This window comes from Poromitra crassiceps (genome assembly GCF_964638095.1).
Source record: "Poromitra crassiceps genome assembly, chromosome: 27".
NCBI classification, from domain to species: Eukaryota; Metazoa; Chordata; class Actinopteri; order Beryciformes; family Melamphaidae; genus Poromitra; species Poromitra crassiceps.
In genome coordinates this window covers 15,917,743-15,939,107 of record NC_139650.1, presented here as the reverse complement: position 1 = coordinate 15,939,107, position 21,365 = coordinate 15,917,743, and the positions used below count along the sequence as shown (strand labels likewise).

At 43.8% G+C, this 21,365-nt stretch overlaps 1 protein-coding gene across 1 annotated transcript in view; it reads right to left on the bottom strand.

Annotated features, from left to right (window-relative positions):
- Nucleotides 1-852: 852 nt before the first annotated feature.
- Nucleotides 853-21,365, bottom strand: part of ccndbp1 (cyclin D-type binding-protein 1) — a 35,785-nt gene continuing 15,272 nt past the window's right edge. Inside the window, exons 5-11 of the mRNA XM_083662024.1 lie at nucleotides 19,747-19,843; nucleotides 14,908-14,981; nucleotides 13,461-13,537; nucleotides 8,007-8,257; nucleotides 5,250-5,310; nucleotides 2,006-2,052; nucleotides 853-1,633 (exon numbers count right to left, since the gene is read on the bottom strand). Coding sequence (XP_083518150.1) covers nucleotides 1,522-1,633; nucleotides 2,006-2,052; nucleotides 5,250-5,310; nucleotides 8,007-8,257; nucleotides 13,461-13,537; nucleotides 14,908-14,981; nucleotides 19,747-19,843 — 719 coding nt within the window. The 3' untranslated portion in view covers nucleotides 853-1,521. The remainder of the gene's footprint in view (nucleotides 1,634-2,005; nucleotides 2,053-5,249; nucleotides 5,311-8,006; nucleotides 8,258-13,460; nucleotides 13,538-14,907; nucleotides 14,982-19,746; nucleotides 19,844-21,365) is intronic.

The following is a 21,365-nucleotide window of genomic DNA, read 5'->3' as shown; positions in this document are numbered from 1 at the left end:
TTACCTATTTTAATCTAAATACAGAAGGCTACAGTGTTGTGCAATCTGGGTAATGTGCAATTCTGTTTTTAGCAAATATATCTTTTATAATCTTTTATGCATCGGATAGTACTTTTTGGGCAGTGTGCAATTTTGCTAACTGTTACTGTAATAGTTCTGATGTATGTGCTGTATGTATTGTCTGTATGTACGTGTTGCCTGCCAAACAGCAGCCATAAGGTGTATGTCCAAGACAAATTTCCTTTGGGACAATAACAGTCTATCCTATCCTAACCTAAAAGTCAATGACTGATATATTTGTGTTCAGGATAACTGACTACACACTAACCTAAAAGTCAATGACTTGATATATTTGTGTTCAGGATAACTCTGACTACACACTAACCTAAAAGTCAATGACTTGATATATTTGTGTTCAGGATAACTGACTACACACTAACCTAAAAGTCAATGACTGATATATAATATATCAGTCATTGACTTTTAGGTTAGTGTGTAGTCAGTTATCCTGAACACAAATATATCATATATTTGTGTTCAGGATAACTGACTACACACTAACCTAAAAGTCAATGACTTGATATATTTGTGTTCAGGATAACTGACTACACACTAACCTAAAAGTCAATGACTTGATATATTTGTGTTCAGGATAACTCTGACTACACACTAACCTAAAAGTCAATGACTGATATATTTGTGTTCAGGATAACTCTTGACTGCACACTAACCTAAAAGTCAAATGTGCATAGCACCCTCCCCCCCAATCTGTAACCACAGAGGCTCTTACACAACGGGCAGTTTGAGCTCACAGATGCTTTCCAGCTCTAGAAATATGAAGGAGAAAGAAGGTACAGAGTTGTTGTTGGAATTTATTGAAAATCAATAAAAGCGGACGTTTACAACCAAGTTGTTCTTCCAAACATCTTATCTCATTTTTGAAATGTAAATGCATCACCAGAAAACACTTCAAAAATCATAAAAGTGGTCCTTTTGGTGGTCCATTTGTGAAGATTATGTTGCAGAACACAAAGTTCACAGTTTCATAAACTCTTAACGACACATTATTTTAGGCATTGAACCAAAAATCAAAATACAAACCGAACCAGGCGATGCATCTGTCGGAGTGAGAGCAAATGAAAGAATGGTGTTGGTGATGTGTTATTTGATAGCCTCATTCTTACAAGGGTAATATTCATACTGGTTTAAATAAACATTTTGAATATATTTCCCATCTTTGCGTGATTAGAGGTTTACGGTAAAGAAAAGCCAGGGCTGTTATTAGAGGCGCTCACAGCGTCCACGGTGGGAATCGAACCCAGGACCTTCTAGCTGTGAGGCGACAGCACTACCACTGCGCCACCGTGCCCCCCCTTGAGACCTTAATTCTCATTATTTACACACATGCACACACACACGCACGCACACACGCACGCACGCACGCACGCGCACGCACACACACACACACACACACACACACACACACACACACACACACGCACACGCACACACGCACGCACACTAGGTGCCTGGTGGCTGGAGGTGATCTCTGGCTTTCTGCAGGTTGTGGTCGACTGCTCCTTCTAAGAACTGAACCCAGGTCAGCTCAGACTCCCCACACACATGACTGGACCTGAGAGAGAGAGGCGGCGGGGTAGGGAGAGGAGAGAGAAATTGAATTGAATTGAGGAGTGGGGGGGGGGGGGAGAGACAGAGAGAGGGGGAGAGACAGACAGAGAGAGAGGGGAGAGACAGGAGAGGGGGGGAGAAACTGAATTGAGAGAGGGGGGAGAGACAGAGACAGATGGAGAGACAGAGAGGAGAGAGACAGAAAGAGAGAGGGGGGAGAGACAGAAAGAGAGAGAGAGGGGGGTGGAGAGAGACAGGGACAGAGAGAGGGGGAGAGACAGACAGAGAGGGGGGGGGGGAGGAGCCAGAGATCAGAGATACTGGCTTGCTGTCAGGAGGAAACTGAGGAAAGTTTGAGTAGGTGAGATGATCTTACCTGATGATCTCCAGAACATTCTTCAACACCGCCGCCAGTTTAGTCGCCTGTAGACAAAGACACATTTCACTCCAATGTTCAGGAAAAAAATCTGGATGTTCAGTGAATCCATCTTTTGTTTAGTGTGCTGGAGGATTCAACTGGTGTTTTCGTTTTGTTAACACATTCACTGCCAGCCGTTTTTCAAAACTGTAGTTAGCTTCTGCCAGAGGTTTTTTTTGAGGATTCTGGCTCATCTTTCAAGAGCCGAGGATTCGTTTCTGTTAGGATTTTGTGAACACACAATATCTCAAAAGAACTAATAGAATGTGTGCTTTCTCTGTCTAAAAGAGTTAGTTTGTAGAGTTAGTAGTTATGTAAGCATTAGCAGTTGAATACAGCATGGTTTCAGCGTCTGTAAATTTATTCTGAGATAAACGGCTTTTTGTGAAATTCGATAGAACAGTCACTTTAACCATTCATTTTTGGCATCAGTAAGACGTCAGACATCTAAACAATAGTTTTGAACAGTAATTTCCTCCATAACAGCAGGAAACACCCCTCTCCTTCAAACTCCTCCCTCCGTGTGTGTTCTTCTTGGCTGCAGCGGGCGTGTCACAAGCTCGTTGCTGCTGCTGCTGTAACCTCGCGTCACCAGGCTCACTGCTTTGCTGCTGCTGTGCCTGTCTGCCTGGCGGCCGCTGGGCAAGTCTGGATGGATGGGCTCGCTCGTTTCTTGGGGTTCTGAGAGCTTTGATGAAGCTTTTGCGATTCTGGTCTTATTTATGCTGCGTGTTTCAAAGTGTGTTCCACCCGTAATCTATTATGCAAATTTGCAAAACCCCACCGCCAGCTCCCAAGCGCGAAAGCGTTTTCGCCAATCCATTTTCATGAGAATGGCTTCCTCACTGCTTTTTGCTTGCCTTCCTCTAGAATGGAGAGCACTGTCGCCACTTAGTGGGTCGGTGGAATGGGTTGTACACGTTCGGTCGCTCCAATATTTTTATAGGAGACGTGGGGGGCATTGATCCACGTAGCACCGTCAAATTTTTTTTTTTTTTTTTTGACGTCTCAACTCGTCATTGGCAGTGAACCGTTGGAATTTTTTTGACGAGTCAACTCGCCATTGGCAGTGAACGTGTTAATCTGCTAAAGACATTCTAATGAAAAAATAAAGCATTTGTTGTATGGTAAGTGTTTAAGTGAGCAACCGATTCATCCGACTTACTTCCCTCACTGTGATTAGTCTTTTTCTCTCTCTTTGTCTGTTTGATGGGCCCACACTGCAGGTAAAACATGTTGTTTTATAGTAGCGTATATTTTAATGTTTTATTAATGAATGACTGGGCTTGTGAGTAAACGATTCATCTATCTTTTTTCCCCTCACTGTAACTATAGCTAGTCTAGTCTTGTTTTTATTTTTTAATGAATGACTGGGCTTGCCTTGAGTGAGTAAACGATACACTTGACTTTTTTGCCCCTCACTGTAACTATAGCGAGTCTTTTTTAAATGTATTATTAGTGTTAAAAAATACATACTACCGCATGCGCTGGGACGCGTCATCAGTGATATTAACTGGGGTCGTAAGGTGTTTCGGGTCTGTCGAACATCATACACCCTCGCCCAGTAGACCCAGCCGAGGCCGATTAAGACCCCGACTCGCATCCCAGAAGCAGCCGCTCACGGATCAGCCCTCCTACTCTGTCTGCAACGTTGCCCGCGGAAGGGCCGATCACGCCCAATCCGCTGCAATAGAGCCAGTGCTACATCGCAGTATTGCAAGACCCTTCGGTGCATGGAGGCTCAGGCCCTGTGGGTGACTCCCGGCCGCGCTCCTCCTTCGTCTCACCAGACCCTCCCGGGGCAAAGGCATCCAGAGGCAGAGAGGACGCCTTCAAGAAGGCCTGTGCGTTGCACGTCATTCGCCTGCGCCGAGCACCTCGCAGTATTATTATTGATGAATGACTGGGCTTAAGTGAGTAAACGATTCATCTGCCTTTTCTTTCCTCACTGCAATTAATAGCCAGTCTGTTTTTTTTATTTTTTATATTGACTGGGCTTAAGTGAGTAAACGATTCCTCTGCCTTTTTTTTTTTACTAGTGTGCATTTACATGAACACAATGAACAAATAACAGAATACCGTAATCAGATAACTGGTTGTGGTTTGATTTCCGTGTTTGCATGCACTTGGTAAATAGTGCAAACTCACCTCAAAGTCTGTGGGTGGACACACTGCAATGGGTAGGCCTGGTGATTCAGCAGGAACCTAGGTGTGTCAGTTTATGGCCTTTGTCTGGTAGGGGATGCTGTTTACATGACCACTTGATAATCAGGTAATTCATCCAGTGATAAACGGTTTGCATGTAAACATACAGCTATAACCAGCCTTGTTTTGTTTTTTCCTTCTCTCTGTTGGGCCCACTGCAGGTAAAATGTGTTCTATGTTTTACAGTGGTGTATGTTTTGAGACTTGACTAATGCGGGGGCATACTGTATGCCGCTGGATGCTCAGCTGGTTGTACAGTGATTGAATGGGATATAACGTGTCTAGTTTGGGAAGACATGGGGGTGAATTGTTCACTATATTTGTGTTTGAATAATGAAATTGAATAAAAGAACTAACACCCGGGCTTTTATTGCTGCTATTACTACAGCCGTGTATTACACAGCACACCATCGCTGTTGTGAAATAGCTCCTGACGCAGTAAAAACGGTATTAAATAGGCTAGTAAGTTACGGTGACTAGCATCCTCCTTCCGCGCCACGGAAATGTCAACAATATGGAAGTGGTGGGCGTGACCGGGCGTGACTTACGTCAGTCGAATACTCTCTATACTGAATGAATGCATGTTCAACATACAGCATTAACCTAGTGCAACAATGAGAAGTATGGGGCACCCAGGGATCACTTGGTATAAAAAAAAAGGACCAAAATCAGTGGGCAGTTTCCTCACGATTTACTCTGTGCCCACTGATTAGTAAACCCCTGAGGCGGTAATATCGTTACTAAAGTCAACTTTTTTCTTTTTTGTGAGCCAACGTTGGCTAGCTAATTGTTAGCAAAAGTAGTATCAGTCCTCTTTACTTGCTTTGCTGTGAGGCTACTAGAAGCCATTAGCATGCTAACCACCGGCCGGCTTGAGTCACTTCACCATTCCAATAGATAGACCCCTTTTTGCATCAACCTTTTTGAGGTGGTAAAGCAATAAGTAAACCAGGTGTAACCAATATGTGACGTGTGTGTCTCTCTGTGTGTGTCTTACAGTGCTCTCCACTCCGCTGTAGTCCATGGGCGGATAGAGACAAAGAGCCAGGTCATCAACACTATGGAGAGAGAGAATTTTCATTTTAAAAAGCCTTTATTAAGTCAGTCCACTATGAAAACTACACTCAATGTGGGCCTGAAATAACTGAGATTAACAACCAGCCAAACAACACATGAAAGAGACAAGCAAGCAAGATAATGACCATCAACATCAACATCAACATCAACATCAACATCATCATCAAAGACACAAACCACCCCCACAACAGCCTGTTCTCCCTGTTACCCTACATACCCTAGATACAGGGTTCCAAAAGCACGCACAAATCGCTTGAGGAACAGTTTCTTCCCACAGGCCACGAGACTCCTTAACATACACAAATAGTGTAGTAGCCGTACTGTACCGTACTGTAGCTGCTACCATTACGTATGTCTAATGCAGTGGTTCTCAACTGGTGTAGCCTCAGAACCCACTATTTTCCTTGTCATGAAGTCGCGACCCAAATTTCAGATTTTTTTTTAAACCACTCAAATTTATTGCACAAAAAATAGCGCATTAATTTAATACACAATGCCTTCATGTACTGTTATAAACCTCAAAAGAAGAAAAAAGTGCAACAGAAGTGCAACTAGGGCTAAAAACCAATTTGTTTAACTCATTGAGTGCCAAGGACGAGTATGTTCGTCAATTCAAATACTAACGTAGAGTGCCAAGGACGAGTATGTTCGTCAATTGCGTTTTTTGACGGTGGGACGTGGATCAAAGCCTAATATATCTCCTGTAAAATTTTGGGGCATGTTGAATGTGTATAACCTATTTTACCAACCCATTAGGTGGCGACAGTGCTCTCCAGATTAGAGAAAGTTGAGTAAAAACAGCAGAAAAAGCCGTGATGAAACCATTCTCATGAGAATGGTTTGGCTTTTCGCTGTCGCGCTGGGAGCCGGCGCACAACGGTGGGGGGCTCCGAAAATAGACTCTGGGTGCAGCACACTTTGAAACGCGCAGCAGAAAGCCCAGAAAGCCCAGAATCGGATGCAGCTTCATCCCAGCTCACAACCGAAACCCCAGAAACGAGCGAGCCCGATCCAGACTCCCCTGACGAGCGGCCGCCATCCAGGCAGCAGAGACTCGCGCAGCACTCAGAGCAAGCAGAGCCACCAGAGACACACCCACGGAGGAGGAGTTTGCAGTAGAGGGGGGTGGGGGTGCTGTTATATTGAAGGAAATTACTGTTCAGATGTTTCAGGTCAGAAAATATTAGCTTCAGAGTCAGTGATTTGCTTGAAATGCTTAATTTCACAAAAGGCTCAATATCTCAGCTTCTAGATGGAAACGCCTGTTTTTGCTGTTTTTGACCTATCTTCTCCGGCTGATAACTAAAGAACGGAAAATGATATCAATAAACTTTTTTTTGCTGCTGATACAATAGAGTCTTATTGTTCTTTGTGCGTGTTCAGTGTTTACATAGTAATATCACACAATATTCTGTGGGCCTCAAGAAATCACTGAAAACGCTCTGAAACTCTGGCACTGGGAGCGTCCGTTCTCCAAAAGTGGCTGGCATTCAATGAGTTAATTGTATGTTTAATAAGGAATAATATGCTATTTGCACCTGTATGTCAAAGACGCCGAATTTAAAATGTTTAAGCACGTCTAAAGTATGCACATGACATGTGCACCTATGTGCAGTGAATATGCCACTGTCTCTGACTTGTCTTATCACTATACTGCCTTATTGCTTGTTGTGTCTCTTGTTGTTTTTGCACTCAGATGCCCTGTTATATTTGTACTATGTTGTAAACGGAGTTCACAGCACAAGAATTTCACACGTGATACTTGTACCATGGAGTGACAATAAAAATCTTGAATCTTGAATCTTGAAACAACAGTAAAAGGTTGCAACAGTTGCAATAAGGGAATGCCCCACATATCCAACCTTCAAAATAAACCTCAAGGAATGGCTCAAAATAAATCAACACTGCAACCATAACCAACCATAACTATTTAGCTCTCGTATGGCTCTACCCTTGCACTTTATTCTTTTATAATTTCGCACTTTTATCCTGCGCACTTTAGTTTTTAACGCACCGTTATGTCCATTTAACCACATTGTTGTTGTTTCTATTGGTATTTTTAGGCCGGCGACGGCTGCTTTATTAGGGTTTGTCTGCTCATTCTGTCACGGATTATGTCATGGATTTACAAGCCGATTTGGCTTAAGCCAATCCTGGCGTGTTCCACCCCCAAATTGAGTGGGATTCAGTGTGTTGTGGCGCTACGCTAATGCGATTTTAATGAGCCAGTTGCATTTCTTTGCATTCTTAGACATTACCGTTTGCTTTATTTTGTATGTTACATACAATTGCCCAAGTTATGGGCTAGAAATTCTGCCAAGTTACATGCAATAGGCTGCCGGCTCACTCGCTCTTATGACATCACTGATGATGTCACAACTTCACCGTGTAATCACATAGGTTTCACTGGTAATCACATGGGAATTTACATGGGCTTCATACACTTCAAATGTAAAAATGTTCCAAAACCACACACCTCCCATGGGCAAAGCACGTTTCACGTTTCACATGTGAAATTTAGCATGTTTTCACACAAATTTCATATGTGAAAAATCACGTGTGCAAACATCACATGTGATCACATGTGATTTTGCACATGTGAAGTTCATGTGGTTTTTCTGTAAGGGCATATACCCTGGGAATGCCATTTCAGCTCGACTTTAAGCCCTGTGTGTACCTGGGGCTGATGTCCTTGGTGATGTCAGCCAGGTCGTCTAGCTGGGTGAGGTGACGATATGTGGTGACATCAGCGTTGGCTCGGACGGCGGCTGTCAGCTTCCTCAGGCTCGCCACCGATGCCTTCATCAGCCCCTGGCACGGGCCAATCACACGCCGGTCCTGCTCCGACCAATAGATGTCCTGAGGCTCCGCCCCCTCCAGGTCGTCGTCGAGGATGTCGCTGTAGGGGTCCTGGGCCTCCGACAATGCCTGGGGGGTAAGACACTTCATTCCTCTATACCTGGGTGCTATCAAATTTAGAAAAAAAAAAGGCAATGGAAAAAAGCAAATACAAATATTTCTACATGAAGTCTGTTCTTCATAGAGTCATAAGAGACATAATAAATGCAAGTACGGTAGTTGATTACCGTTATGTTTTCACCCGTTTGTCTGTTATGAATGGATAAGTTCTGAACGGATTTGCATGAAACCTGGCAGGAAAGCAGGTCATGGGCCAACTTAGAACTGATTAAGTTTGCACGTCCACTGACCAAAAGGGGGTGTGGCAATGGGCATAGCCAATCACAAAAAGGCACCTAAGTTCCAAACGGATTCACGCCGTGGTGGTGGAACTCTACCGAGTGCCCGCTAGTTTAATTATTATTTATTGTTTTTATTAGGAATTTGAAAGCAGATACACTTGCAGAGATAAATTCACCAAATTCAGTTTTTGCATTTTAACACGTTCACTGCCATTGACGTATTAATACGTCAAAAATAATCCAACGGTTGACTGCCACTGACGTATTAACACATTGAGTGCCAGCCGTTTTTTCAATCCTGTAGGTAAGTTGTGCCAGGTTTTTTTTTGAGGATTCTGGCTCATTTTACAAGAGCCGAGGATTCTTTTCTGTTAAGACTTCGTGAACACCAATCATCTAAAAAGAACTAATAGAATGTGTGCTTTCTCTGTCTAAAAGAGTTCGTTTGCAGAGTTAGTAGTTATGTAGATATTAGCCGTTGAGTACAGCATGGTTTTAGCGTCTGAGACAGGAAGCTGAGATAATCGCAGTTTTGTGAAATTCAATCAAACAGGCAGAACAGTCACCTGCCTGTGATTATGGGTGCCCTTGGGCAAGTCTGTATACTGTATTGTGTGTGTGTGTGTGTGTGTTCGCGCGTTGCTCCGCGGCTCTGAGAGGAAGAGATCTCTGTCCGTTCTTTGCCCCCACAGCGTGTCTGTCTCCCACTCTGTGTTCTCTCTCACACACACACACGCGCGCGCGCGCGTGCGTGCGTGTGTGTGTGTGTGTGTGTGTGTGTGTGTGTGAAATCGAAAGAGTTTTCGCCCAGCTATTTCCTTGAAAATTAGACTGGCTTTCTGCAGCGGACCCGTGGCTGTGGCTTTCTCTCTGTCTTGGGAGAGAACTGTCGCCACTTAGTGGTCGGTAAAATAGATTATACACATTCTCTTCCTCCAATATTGATATAGAAGACGTAAAAGGGGTTGATTGATGTCCCACCGTCAAAAAAAAAAAATGTTTATGTAAGACGAGATATCTCGTCTTTGGCACTCAACGGTCGGATTATGTAAGACGAGATATCTCGTCCATGGCACTCAAGGTGTTAATACGTCAAAAAATTCGTTTTTTTTTTTTTGACGGTGCTACGTGGATCAATGCCCCCCGCGTCTCCTATGGAGATATTGGAAGTATTGAATGTGTATAATCTATTTTACCGACCAGCTAGGTGGCGACGGTCCTCTCCCGACAGAGAGAAAGTCAACCAAAAGCAGCCGCCTCCCGCGGCTGCTTCCTCTATTCTCAAGGAAATGGCTTGGCGATTTTACAGTCAGAAACGAACGAGCCTCATTCTCATACTGTAGGCGGGGACGCTTTCTCGCTGCTGCGGTGGGGGGTTCCAGAAATGGACTGGGTGGGCAGCATAAAGCCTAGAGTCGCACGGGGCTTCATCGGGGCTCTCAAACCCAAGAGAGGAGTGAGACCTATCCACACTCGCTGCCAGGGAGGGAGGCTGCTCAAACTCGCTGCCAGGGAGGGAGGCTGCTCAAACTCGCAGCAGCAGCAGCAGCAGCAGAGCACTCGCTTGTGACAAACGCAGGCTGAAAGCCACTAGACACGCCCACGGAGGGAGGAGTTGAAGGAGAGGGCGTTCGGAACTATATTGTTTGGATGTCTGATCTCTCACTGATGCCAAAAATAAATGGTTAAAGTGACTGTTCTGCCTGTTTGATTGAATTTCACAAAACTGCGATTATCTCAGCTTTCACTCTCAGACGCTAAAACCATGCTGTACTCAACGGCTAATATCTACATAACTACTAACTCTACAAACTAACTCTTTTAGACAGAGAAAGCACACATTCTATTAGTACTTTTGTGAACTTTGTGTTGACAAACTCCAAGCAGAAAAGAATCCTCGGCTCTTGTAAAATGAGCCAGAATCCTCAAAAAACGGCTTGGCAAAAGCTACCTACAGCAAAAAAAAAACGGCTGGCAGTCAATGTGTTAATAACAATCCCACCCCCCAAATCTATCATATTGTGCATCACAAAAATGGTAGGGTGAATGTAAATAAGTAGAAGGAAAAATAATAAAATTTCATTGAAAGAAAAACAATGATCAAACTAATATAAATGTATATAAATTAAATACAATTCAAGAGCTGTGTTATTGTGGAAATTGGACTAACTCTGAATCTTCACACCTTGGCTAACGTCTAATATTCATAGCACAAATGAAGAAGTATTTTTTTTTAAATGATGCGTTAAAGGAATGAATTAATGAAAAATGAATGAGTGAATAAATGAATACAAATAGTCTATGAAAAAAAGACTGAAGCAATAGTGTACTGAATAGCGCTGTTCTCGACTCAGGACTCTGCCAGTCGACTCGGATTCGACTGTCCAATACGAATATTCAACTAATCTTAAAAAAAAAAAAAAAAACTTCAGTGATTATTTTGACCACATTAACAGTCAATTGCGGATTGCATCAGGGACAGGGAGGATTAGGGAGGCGTGGCAGGAGGAACTTGGTGTTGTCCTGTCTGAAATTATATGGGACAGGAGTCTGTCTGTGGTCCAACTCTGATCAATTAACAGCAGACACCAGCTGATCCAATTTAAAGTCACTCACCATCTTAATTACTCCAAATCTAGGTTGCACAAGATCTACCCCTCTGTCTCACCACTATGTGATAGGTGTCAGGTGTTGGAGGGTACACTATCCCATGCTTTTTGGTTTTGCCCTTCACTATCTGGATTCTGGGCCAAATTATTTGATTGGTACTGTTAAAGCCTATAAAACAACCCTTCAGCCAGAGGCAGAACTCGCCATCTTCGGCTGCTTGGAATCCTCTCTGCTCCTTCCTACGGCTGTGCAACAGTCTCTGACGCAGGGGATGACTGTCGCCAAGAGACTCATTCTGAAGGAGTGGAAGTCCTCCTCTTCACCTTCTTTTCAGCTGTGGCTGATGGACATGGTCTCAGTTATACGTATGGAGAGACTCCGGTTCCTGAGGACCAATTTGCTTAAGAAATTCTCAATCATTTGGGGCCCATTTCTGGTCTACTTAGACGAGGTTAGGAGTGACCGGTGATTCGCCTGGCTGACCTTTTATGGAGCCCTTCCGTGGGAACCCACACACTCTTACAAGCACACGAGCACTCGACGCGGCTGGTTAGTGGTAACAAAGGGAATGTTGATGATGTATGTATGTATGCATTTCTTTTTCTTGCCTTTTTGTTGAGCCTGGTAAAATGAAATATATATATATATATATATATATATATATATATATATATATATATATATATATATATATATATATATATATATAAACAAAAACAGTCAACTGCTGCATATTTGAATTGCCGACGTCGGGATAATGGAGTCTGAATGAGACAGGCAGGACGCATTTCTTTTTTAAAGTGTAACTACTAACGCCCAAAACACTTTTTTCTCAGCTTTTAACTCATTGAGTGCCAGCCACTTTTGGAGAACGGACGCTCCCAGTGCCAGAGCTTCAGAGCTTTTTTCAGTGATTTCTCGAGGCCCACAGAATATTGTGTGATATTACTATGTAAACAATGAACACGCAAAAAGAACGATGACTCTTTTCTATCATCAGCAAAAACAGGTTTATTGATATCATTTTCCGTTCTTTCGTTATCAGCCGGAGAAGATAGCTTGATTTAACAAAAAAGAGCAGTTTTTTTCTAGAAGCTGAGATAATGGCCCTTTTGTGAAATTAAACATTTCAAACACATCACTGACTCTGAAGCTAATTTTCTGATGTAGTCACACCTCAAAAATAATTTCCTTCAATAAAACAGTGAAGGCCAGGGAATTTTGTTTGGCAGAATAATATTTTTAGCTGCAACCAGCAGCGCTGGCCCCTGCGTGCGCTGCTGGTTGCAGCTTCTTGCTGGTCTTTGCTGCTGGTGGGCATCGGATATTCTGGCTTGCGTTTGCCAACCCTGTCCTGCTGCCTGGGTCTGTCTGGGTCAGTGTTGTGTGCTGCTCTGCGTGCCCCCCCCCCCCCCCCCCCCCGCCCCACCCCGCCTCAACTGCACACTCCTCCTTATGGGAGGTGGCTCTCTGCTGAGTTTGCTCTGCACTGTGAAGGGTGCGCGACCATCTATGCGCGACATCCAGCTTTTTTACAGCGTTTCCGCGTGTGTTTGTCACCGGCTCCTATGCTTCCAGTTGAGAATAATAAACAACTCCACGGCTGATCATGCGAATGGGCTGTCGCAGCGGGCATGGAGGAGCTCAATTGTGGGAGCAGATTGGCTGCTGCAGGCGCATCTAACGTTAAAACGCTTCATGCATATCGATGCATACGGATGCGATGCGATTTCCGTTTCCCCAACGACTTATTCTCTGTTTTTCTCTGCCTTTCTGTTAACCTGGAGAGCACTGTCGCCACCTAAGGGTTCTGTAAAATAGGTTATAGACCTCCAATAGCTACAATAGTTGTACCAGAGATGTATCAGGGATTGATCCACGTCCCACCGTCAAAAAACGCAATTGACGACAATCGTCGTCTTTGGCACTCTACGTCAGTATTTGAATTGACGACAGCTGTCGTCATTGGCACTCAATGAGTTAACCAATATGGCTTTTGGGGTGGTGTGTGAAGGATTCTGGTCAAAATCTCCGTCGACTCACAGGTCTCTCGACTGATGCTCGAATAGTTGACGTTTAGAAGACAGCCCTAGTACTGAATAAATAAATAAATAAATAAATAACAATTTATGATATAAAAGAGCAAATAATTTGTTCTTAAAAAAATCATGTCTTTTTGACAAGTTTGGTCACCGGCTTTGTTTGGGAGTGTGCGGTTAACATATGGACTTGTTCCCAATTAGTTGGTCTTTTGACCTGCACCTCCCTTTGGATGTGCACAAGTTACTTTCTCATTGAAATAACAATTTATGTTTGTGTACCTGTTCAACCTCCTCTATGGCATCTTTCACCACTCCTATATGAGAGGACAGCACCACCAGCACTGCTGCTTTATTATCTGTGACAGACAGACAGACAGACAGACACACACACACACACACACACACACACACACACACACACACAATGTATTTAATATGTATCTACACATTTGCAATAATCCAAGGTAAAAGAACATCACACACAATCAGGGAAGCCATCGTTTTTTTTTTTTTTTTTATCTATATATAAACCTCTGGGGGCAAGCAGGTTTCAAATTCATACCTGAATAACTGGACTTTGTGCTAATTTTACTGAATTCTCGCGCTATAGAGTACCACAGGAATGAGTCCGGAAGACCTGGATGTGAGCACTTCCAGCTCTTACTACGTGTGTCAATGGGTAAGGGTTCATCTTTCTTTTTTGCAGTGCAGCCCGATTTATGTAACCCTGTTACAGTAACTTGATGGAGATACTAACCTGTTACAGTAACTTGGTGGAGATACTAACCTGTTACAGTAACTTGGTGGAGATACTAACCTGTTACAGTAACTTGGTGGAGATACTAACCTGTTACAGTAACTTGGTGGAGATACTAACCTGTTACAGTAACTTGGTGGAGATACTTATGTAACCCTGTTACAGTAACTTGGTGGAGATACTTATGTAACCCTGTTACAGTAACTTGGTGGAGATACTTATGTAACCCTGTTACAGTAACTTGGTGGAGATACTTATGTAACCTGTTACAGTAACTTGGTGGAGATACTAACCTGTTACAGTAACTTGGTGGAGATACTAACCTGTTACAGTAACTTGGTGGAGATACTTATGTAACCCTGTTACAGTAACTTGGTGGAGATACTTATGTAACCCTGTTACAGTAACTTGGTGGAGATACTAACCTGTTACAGTAACTTGGTGGAGATACTAACCTGTTACAGTAACTTGGTGGAGATACTTATGTAACCCTGTTACAGTAACTTGGTGGAGATACTTATGTAACCCTGTTACAGTAACTTGGTGGAGATACTTATGTAACCTGTTACAGTAACTTGGTGGAGATACTTATGTAACCCTGTTACAGTAACTTGGTGGAGATACTTATGTAACCCTGTTACAGTAACTTGGTGGAGATACTTATGTAACCTGTTACAGTAACTTGGTGGAGATACTAACCTGTTCCAGTAACTTGGTGGAGATACTAACCTGTTCCAGTAACTTGGTGGAGATACTAACCTGTTACAGTAACTTGGTGGAGATACTAACCTGTTCCAGTAACTTGGTGGAGATACTAACCTGTTCCAGTAACTTGGTGGAGATACTAACCTGTTCCAGTAACTTGGTGGAGATACTAACCTGTTACAGTAACTTGGTGGAGATACTAACCTGTTACAGTAACTTGGTGGAGATACTAACCTGTTACAGTAACTTGGTGGAGATACTAACCTCGGGGCAAATGGGCGAACTGGTCACACGCCGACCAGACACCTCCTGTTGACATCAGCTGCTCCTGAGAAAGACTGCAGGAGAAAGAGAGAGAGAGAGATGTTACCATACCTACTGTACCTAGCAGGTGATTAGTTATTTTCCTGCGCCCACACCATCAACTGCAATGTGGTTTTGCCGTCCTCAGCACGGCTCAAAATCAGAAACACTTTTATTGCAACAGTAAGTAATCAGATTACATTACATTACAGTCAGTCAGGCAGACCCCTGCAAATGTGAGAAATGGCCCATTGAATTGTGACAATGAACGCAGTTACAGGTTTCACTCTCAAATGGTTTGGTTTGGTTTATTTCGGATCAAGAATACATAAAAGCATTACAAATTTACATTAATACAGTAGTAGAAAAAAAAGGACACAATATGTAAATCGAAGAGTAAAATGATCCAAGGATAGGGGGAACAGCTTCTTCCCGCAGGCCACGAGACTCCTTAACATACACAAATAGTGTAGTAGCTGTACTGTACCGTACTGTAGCTGCTACCATTATGTATGTCTAATGTTTAACTGTATGTTTAATTAGGTATATGCTATTTGCACCTGTACGTCAAATACGTCGAATTTAAAATGTTTAAGCACGTCTAAAGTATGCACATGACATGTGCACCTATGTGCAGTGAATATGCCACTGTCTCTGACTTGTCTTATCACTCTACTGCCTTATTGCTTGTTGTGTCTCTTGTTGTTTTTGCACTCATATGCCCTGTTATATTTGTACTATGTTGTAAACGGAGTCCACAGCACAAGAATTTCACACGTGATACTTGTACCACGGAGTGACAATAAAAATCTTGAATCTTGAATCTTGGATAGCCCAGTAAAGCAGCTTAAAGTTACAAACTAGAAGCCTGCTTATTTCCACTGGGGTCCTTCAAATATCAAAACCTTAGTATTACACAATTGTACTTTATAAAAGAAAAACAGAAAAAATAACTGTCTATCGATGTCTACATGATGAAAATATATGATATGACCGTATCAGCACATGAATAGAATAATGTGCACATGTGAATGTGTCTCTGCACACTGCAAAACGAGGACGCGCTACTCAGTGCCCTCTCCTCTCACAACTTTAATGTTGCATTTACACAAACAGCAGCGAGCAAACGTGGAGACAGAATTGCGGGGAGGTTATGTTGCGACAACGACAGATTTATGGTCCAGCCGAACAATGGAACTAGGGATGCACATTTTCCGCAAATTCCAAACTCGATCATTGGTAACGTTAACAATCAATCAATCGATTAATTGTAATTAAAAATACAAAATTTTCCAAACCATACCAAATGCGTTTTTTCCTCAATAAAACGTTTATTTATGCAGCAGCAACTTATTGTATATTTCTCACAGCATTGCATAGCATAGCCTACGCTATGAAACACATAAAAACGTGGAGGCATAACTTTTTAGACATGTCAACATTTGCCCAGAATCCCCGTCACGGCCGCAGGGGCTCACTTGCCTATTACTTACACTTTGTTAAAACAATAAACGAGAGTCAGGCTATAACGTTATAACAAACACGTTTCCACATTCATTCTCAGTTAGCTCCTAGCGTTAGCACACACCAGCTCTGTGGTCAACAACAAAGTCCCCCACTTCCTATTGTACGGCAACTCTCGAGGGGACAAACACAGAGCCTCGCATACACGCTGAACAGTCTGTTACAGTGATATCATTGCGCCCTCTGGAGGATCATTGAAAAATGATTTGAAAACACCATTTAATGCGTTGCTTTTATGTTTTGTTTTGATCGAGTAATTTTTCTTTGCTTGAGTAAATCCTTAACAAGCAATTAATCGAGTTTCAATTAATTGTGTGCATCCCTAAATGGAACCATAGCATATTATGAGCCTGACGGTCGATAGTGATTCAACATGAAAACTCCTGCCTACAGACGTGCAGGATCACACCAGCGAGGCTTTAACCCAGCTACTGAAGGAGACTCTTAAGCCCAATTGATGCTTCGTCTCTCGACACTTTTGAAACAGTCACTCAAGACTTTTCTTTGGTGTTGCCTACATGGAGGATTTTGTTATGTCGTAGACAACGTCATATTTTGTCGCGCACTGTGATTGGCTAGAGCGAGAGTCCCGTCAGTGTAGCGGTGTCTTGACAGCCAGTCTGCCTGGATGAGCAGCCTCCTCCACCGGGGAAAACAGAGAGAGAAATGTGGGAGGTCTGGAGGAGCGGAGAGGTTCTTTGAAAATAGAGCGACCGAGCCGCTGTCTGTCAAAACAGATGCGGGGAGATAAAGATACGAGGGTCTGTGGCAATTTGTTGCATTTAGGAGTCGGGCAAGATGTTTTTATTATAGTGATCTAAACTCAAGAAGAAGGCGAAAATAAATAACAGCCATTAGACAGAGGGGGGACGCTACTGCTGGGAGGAGGGGCCCTGTTACCGTGGAGACAACTGAAACCTGTCGCTGAAGTATAAATTTAAATTCAGCGTGTGATTCTTGTATTTCTGTTGAGAGACACTTATCAAAAGTGTCGAGTGCCCTACCATCAATTAAGCTTTACCTCCTTCCTTAGTCTCAGCGCCAGACCCATGACCCATACACTACGTTACTGCATGCTGCAGATCTCTCTCTGGGTCTGATACACTATGTTACTGCATGCTGCAGATCTCTCTCTGGGTCTGATACACTACGTTACTGCATGCTGCAGATCTCTCTCTGGGTCTGATACACTATGTTACTGCATGCTGCAGATCTCTCTCTGGGTCTGATACACTACGTTACTGCATGCTGCAGATCTCTCTCTGGGTCTGATACACTACGTTACTGCATGCTGCAGATCTCTCTCGTAAAAAAAAAAAACTCTCGTAACGGGACAAGCCCCGTCTTTTATTGTCACACGAACACCACAATACATGCATGCGGCCACAACACACTCATGCTGACGGTGGCCGGTGAAAAGTGTCCTCTGCATTTAACCCATCCAGGCATGTCCTTTCCTCCGGGGGGCAGGCCAGGAGCAGTGGTCGCTTGATCTCTCTCTGGGTCTGATACACTACGTTACTGCACGCTGCAGATCTCTCTCTGGGTCTGATACACTATGTTACTGCATGCTGCAGATCTCTCTCTGGGTCTGATACACTATGTTACTGCATGCTGCAGATCTCTCTCTGGGTCTGATACACTATGTTACTGCATGCTGCAGATCTCTCTCTGGGTCTGATACACTATGTTACTGCACGCTGCAGATCTCTCTCTGGGTCTGATACACTACGTTACTGCATGCTGCAGATCTCTCTCTGGGTCTGATACACTATGTTACTGCATGCTGCAGATCTCTCTCTGGGTCTGATACACTATGTTACTGCATGCTGCAGATCTCTCTCTGGGTCTGATACACTATGTTACTGCATGCTGCAGATCTCTCTCTGGGTCTGATACACTATGTTACTGCATGCTGCAGAGCTCTCTCTGGGTCTGATACACTATGTTACTGCATGCTGCAGATCTCTCTCTGGGTCTGATACACTATGTTACTGCATGCTGCAGATCTCTCTCTGGGTCTGATACACTACGTTACTGCATGCTGCAGATCTCTCTCTGGGTCTGATACACTATGTTACTGCATGCTGCAGAGCTCTCTCTGGGTCTGATACACTATGTTACTGCATGCTGCAGATATCTCTGGGTCTGATACGCTATGTTACTGCATGCTGCAGATCTCTCTCTGGGTCTGATACACTACGTTACTGCATGCTGCAGATCTCTCTCTGGGTCTGATACACTACGTTACTGCATGCTGCAGATCTCTCTCTGGGTCTGGGACACTTTCCCTCAGCCGGCTGGTTATGGGAGGGAACCGTTCACTTGGCCAGTCATATCCCTCATCCATGCCTTCATCTCCTCCCTCCTCACCGGCATCACCTCCTGTTCCCTCCATAAAATATCAATCAAATGTGTTTTTTCTTAATAAAAATCATGTTATTCTTAAAATGTTTCAACAACAGTGACCCCTGTAGGGCAGTGATGGAGCGGCATGCAGACAGAGTCTGTGCCAGTCTGTGATGCCCAGTCATGCCCTCGGGGGGTAGAGGTGAAAAAAATCGTCCCCTAGGGCGTTTGATTCCCATGGTAATTTATCTCATGCAAAATATTATTGGTTGAAAACACATGCATTTGACAAGGAACAGTGAAATGATGTGTTTTTCAACCAATTAGATGTAGCTGGAGCTTAAAGGGATACACCACTTTTTTTTTTTTTAAGTTTAGCTCATTTGCCCCCCCCCCCCCCACATAGCCAAGATACCCCCTGCCTTTACCGGCATTGTCCAAGCAGTATATAGTGAGATACAGTCGTGAAGTTAGTAATTATCACCATAGAATGGAGGCCAATGGTATCGCTGTTAAAAATCCGCTAAAACACACATCTCACGGCGCTAAAATACATGTTGTGCTTCGGGGAGTCACCTCACGATGAAATATCAATCCAAAATGCACATAGCGGTGTCTTTGAAGGAAAACACACACACACACACACACACACACACACACACACACACACACACACACACACACGTGTGTACCTCTGTAGTGGTGAGTTCAGTATAACCTCCAGCAGCTTTGTGTGTGTGTGTGTGTGTGTGTGTTTGTGTACCTCTGTAGTGGTGAGTTCAGTATAACCTCCAGCAGCTGTGTGTGTGTGTGTGTGTGTGTGTGTGTGTGTGTGTGTGTGTGTACCTCTGTAGTGGTGAGTTCAGTATAACCTCCAGCAGCTGTGTGTGTGTGTGTGTGTGTGTGTGTGTGTGTTTGTGTGTGTACCTCTGTAGTGGTGAGTTCAGTATAACCTCCAGCAGCTGTGCGACTCCCTCCAGGACGTCCACTGTGGCGTCTCTGACGTGCCGACGCAGACTGAGGCCTGAGACACAGACAGGTTAGCATGTTAGCTCACTAGGCCTGAGACACAGACAGGTTAGCATGTTAGCTCACTAGGCCCGAGACACAGAAAGGTTAGCCTGTTAGCTCACTAGGCCTGAGACACAGAAAGGTTAGCCTGTTAGCTCACTAGGCCCGAGACACAGAAAGGTTAGCCTGTTAGCTCACTAGGCCTGAGACACAGACAGGTTAGCATGTTAGCTCACTAGGCCCGAGACACAGAAAGGTTAGCCTGTTAGCTCACTAGGCCTGAGACACAGAAAGGTTAGCCTGTTAGCTCAATAGGCCTGAGACACAGAAAGGTTAGCCTGTTAGCTCACTAGGGCTGAGACACAGAAAGGTTAGCCTGTTAGCTCGCTCCCACCCACTACTAGAGATCCACTTTTTGTTAGTTCTGATTCCGATACCTGAATTTGGATATCTCCCGATATCGATACTGATTCCAATACCAGAGCTCTTGACAACCCTCTCTGCAGCCTCCACCTTACAAAGTAGCTGGCTCCTACCGTGACATAATTTAGTATTTGGTTTGGTAATCAATTATCTCATAGCATTAGTTACCTAGTTCCTAATATTCAACAATATTAAATTCAACAATTAAAGTGATAATCGCAAAGATTTGTTTTTATATATATATTTTATTTTCAATTTTAACAATATATATGAACAAAAATGAACAAGCTCAGACACAGTAACGGAAACCCCCCCCCAAAAAAACATACATATATCAACAGTTATCATAATGTGGTGCTACCATCCATATAAGGTGCTTATATACTTGTAAGAGATGTCGCGCATGGGGTCCCACGCAAGGCGTCCAACAGAAACCAGCCGTGCAAGTCACACACTGCCCTTAACCTCGTCGAGGTTAACCCAGAAACGGGTTTGGGACCCAGAAACGGGTCCCAAATAGTTAGTAACTTTTTAAGTGAGTTGGTTCTCAAGGATCTGAGCCTCTCCATCCTTATAACAGAGATCATGTCCGTCAACCACAGTTGGAAAGAAGGTGAAGAGGGGGACTTCCATTCTTTCAGAATTAGTTTTTTGGCAACAGTTGCCCCCAGTGTCAGAGACTGTTGCACAGCCGTAGGGAAGTTCAGAGAGGACTCAGAGCAGCCGAAGATGGCGAGATCTGCCTCCGGCTGAAGGGTAATTTTGTAGGCCTTACGGCCGGGACACACATCTTGCGTGTACCTACCTAGTGCGTGTGCGTGGCATGATGGCTGCGGCTGGCACGCCCGCGGCATCCACACAGGCAGCGTGGCTGCTGCGTGCAGCTGCTGCGCTGCTGTCTGTCTGCCAACTCTCTTCCTATAGAGTTTACCTTTTATTAAATTAGCTATAAACAATACAATGATGATTTTAACTGAAGATCGCTTGGGCTCACTTCAGAATCGAGGCAGTATTAGTTGTGTGTGTGTGTGTGTGGTGGGGAGGGGAGGAACGAAGCCAGTTGTAGCCTATGTGGTTTTCAGAGGGCAGGAGAACTGCAGCTGTGAGCTCAG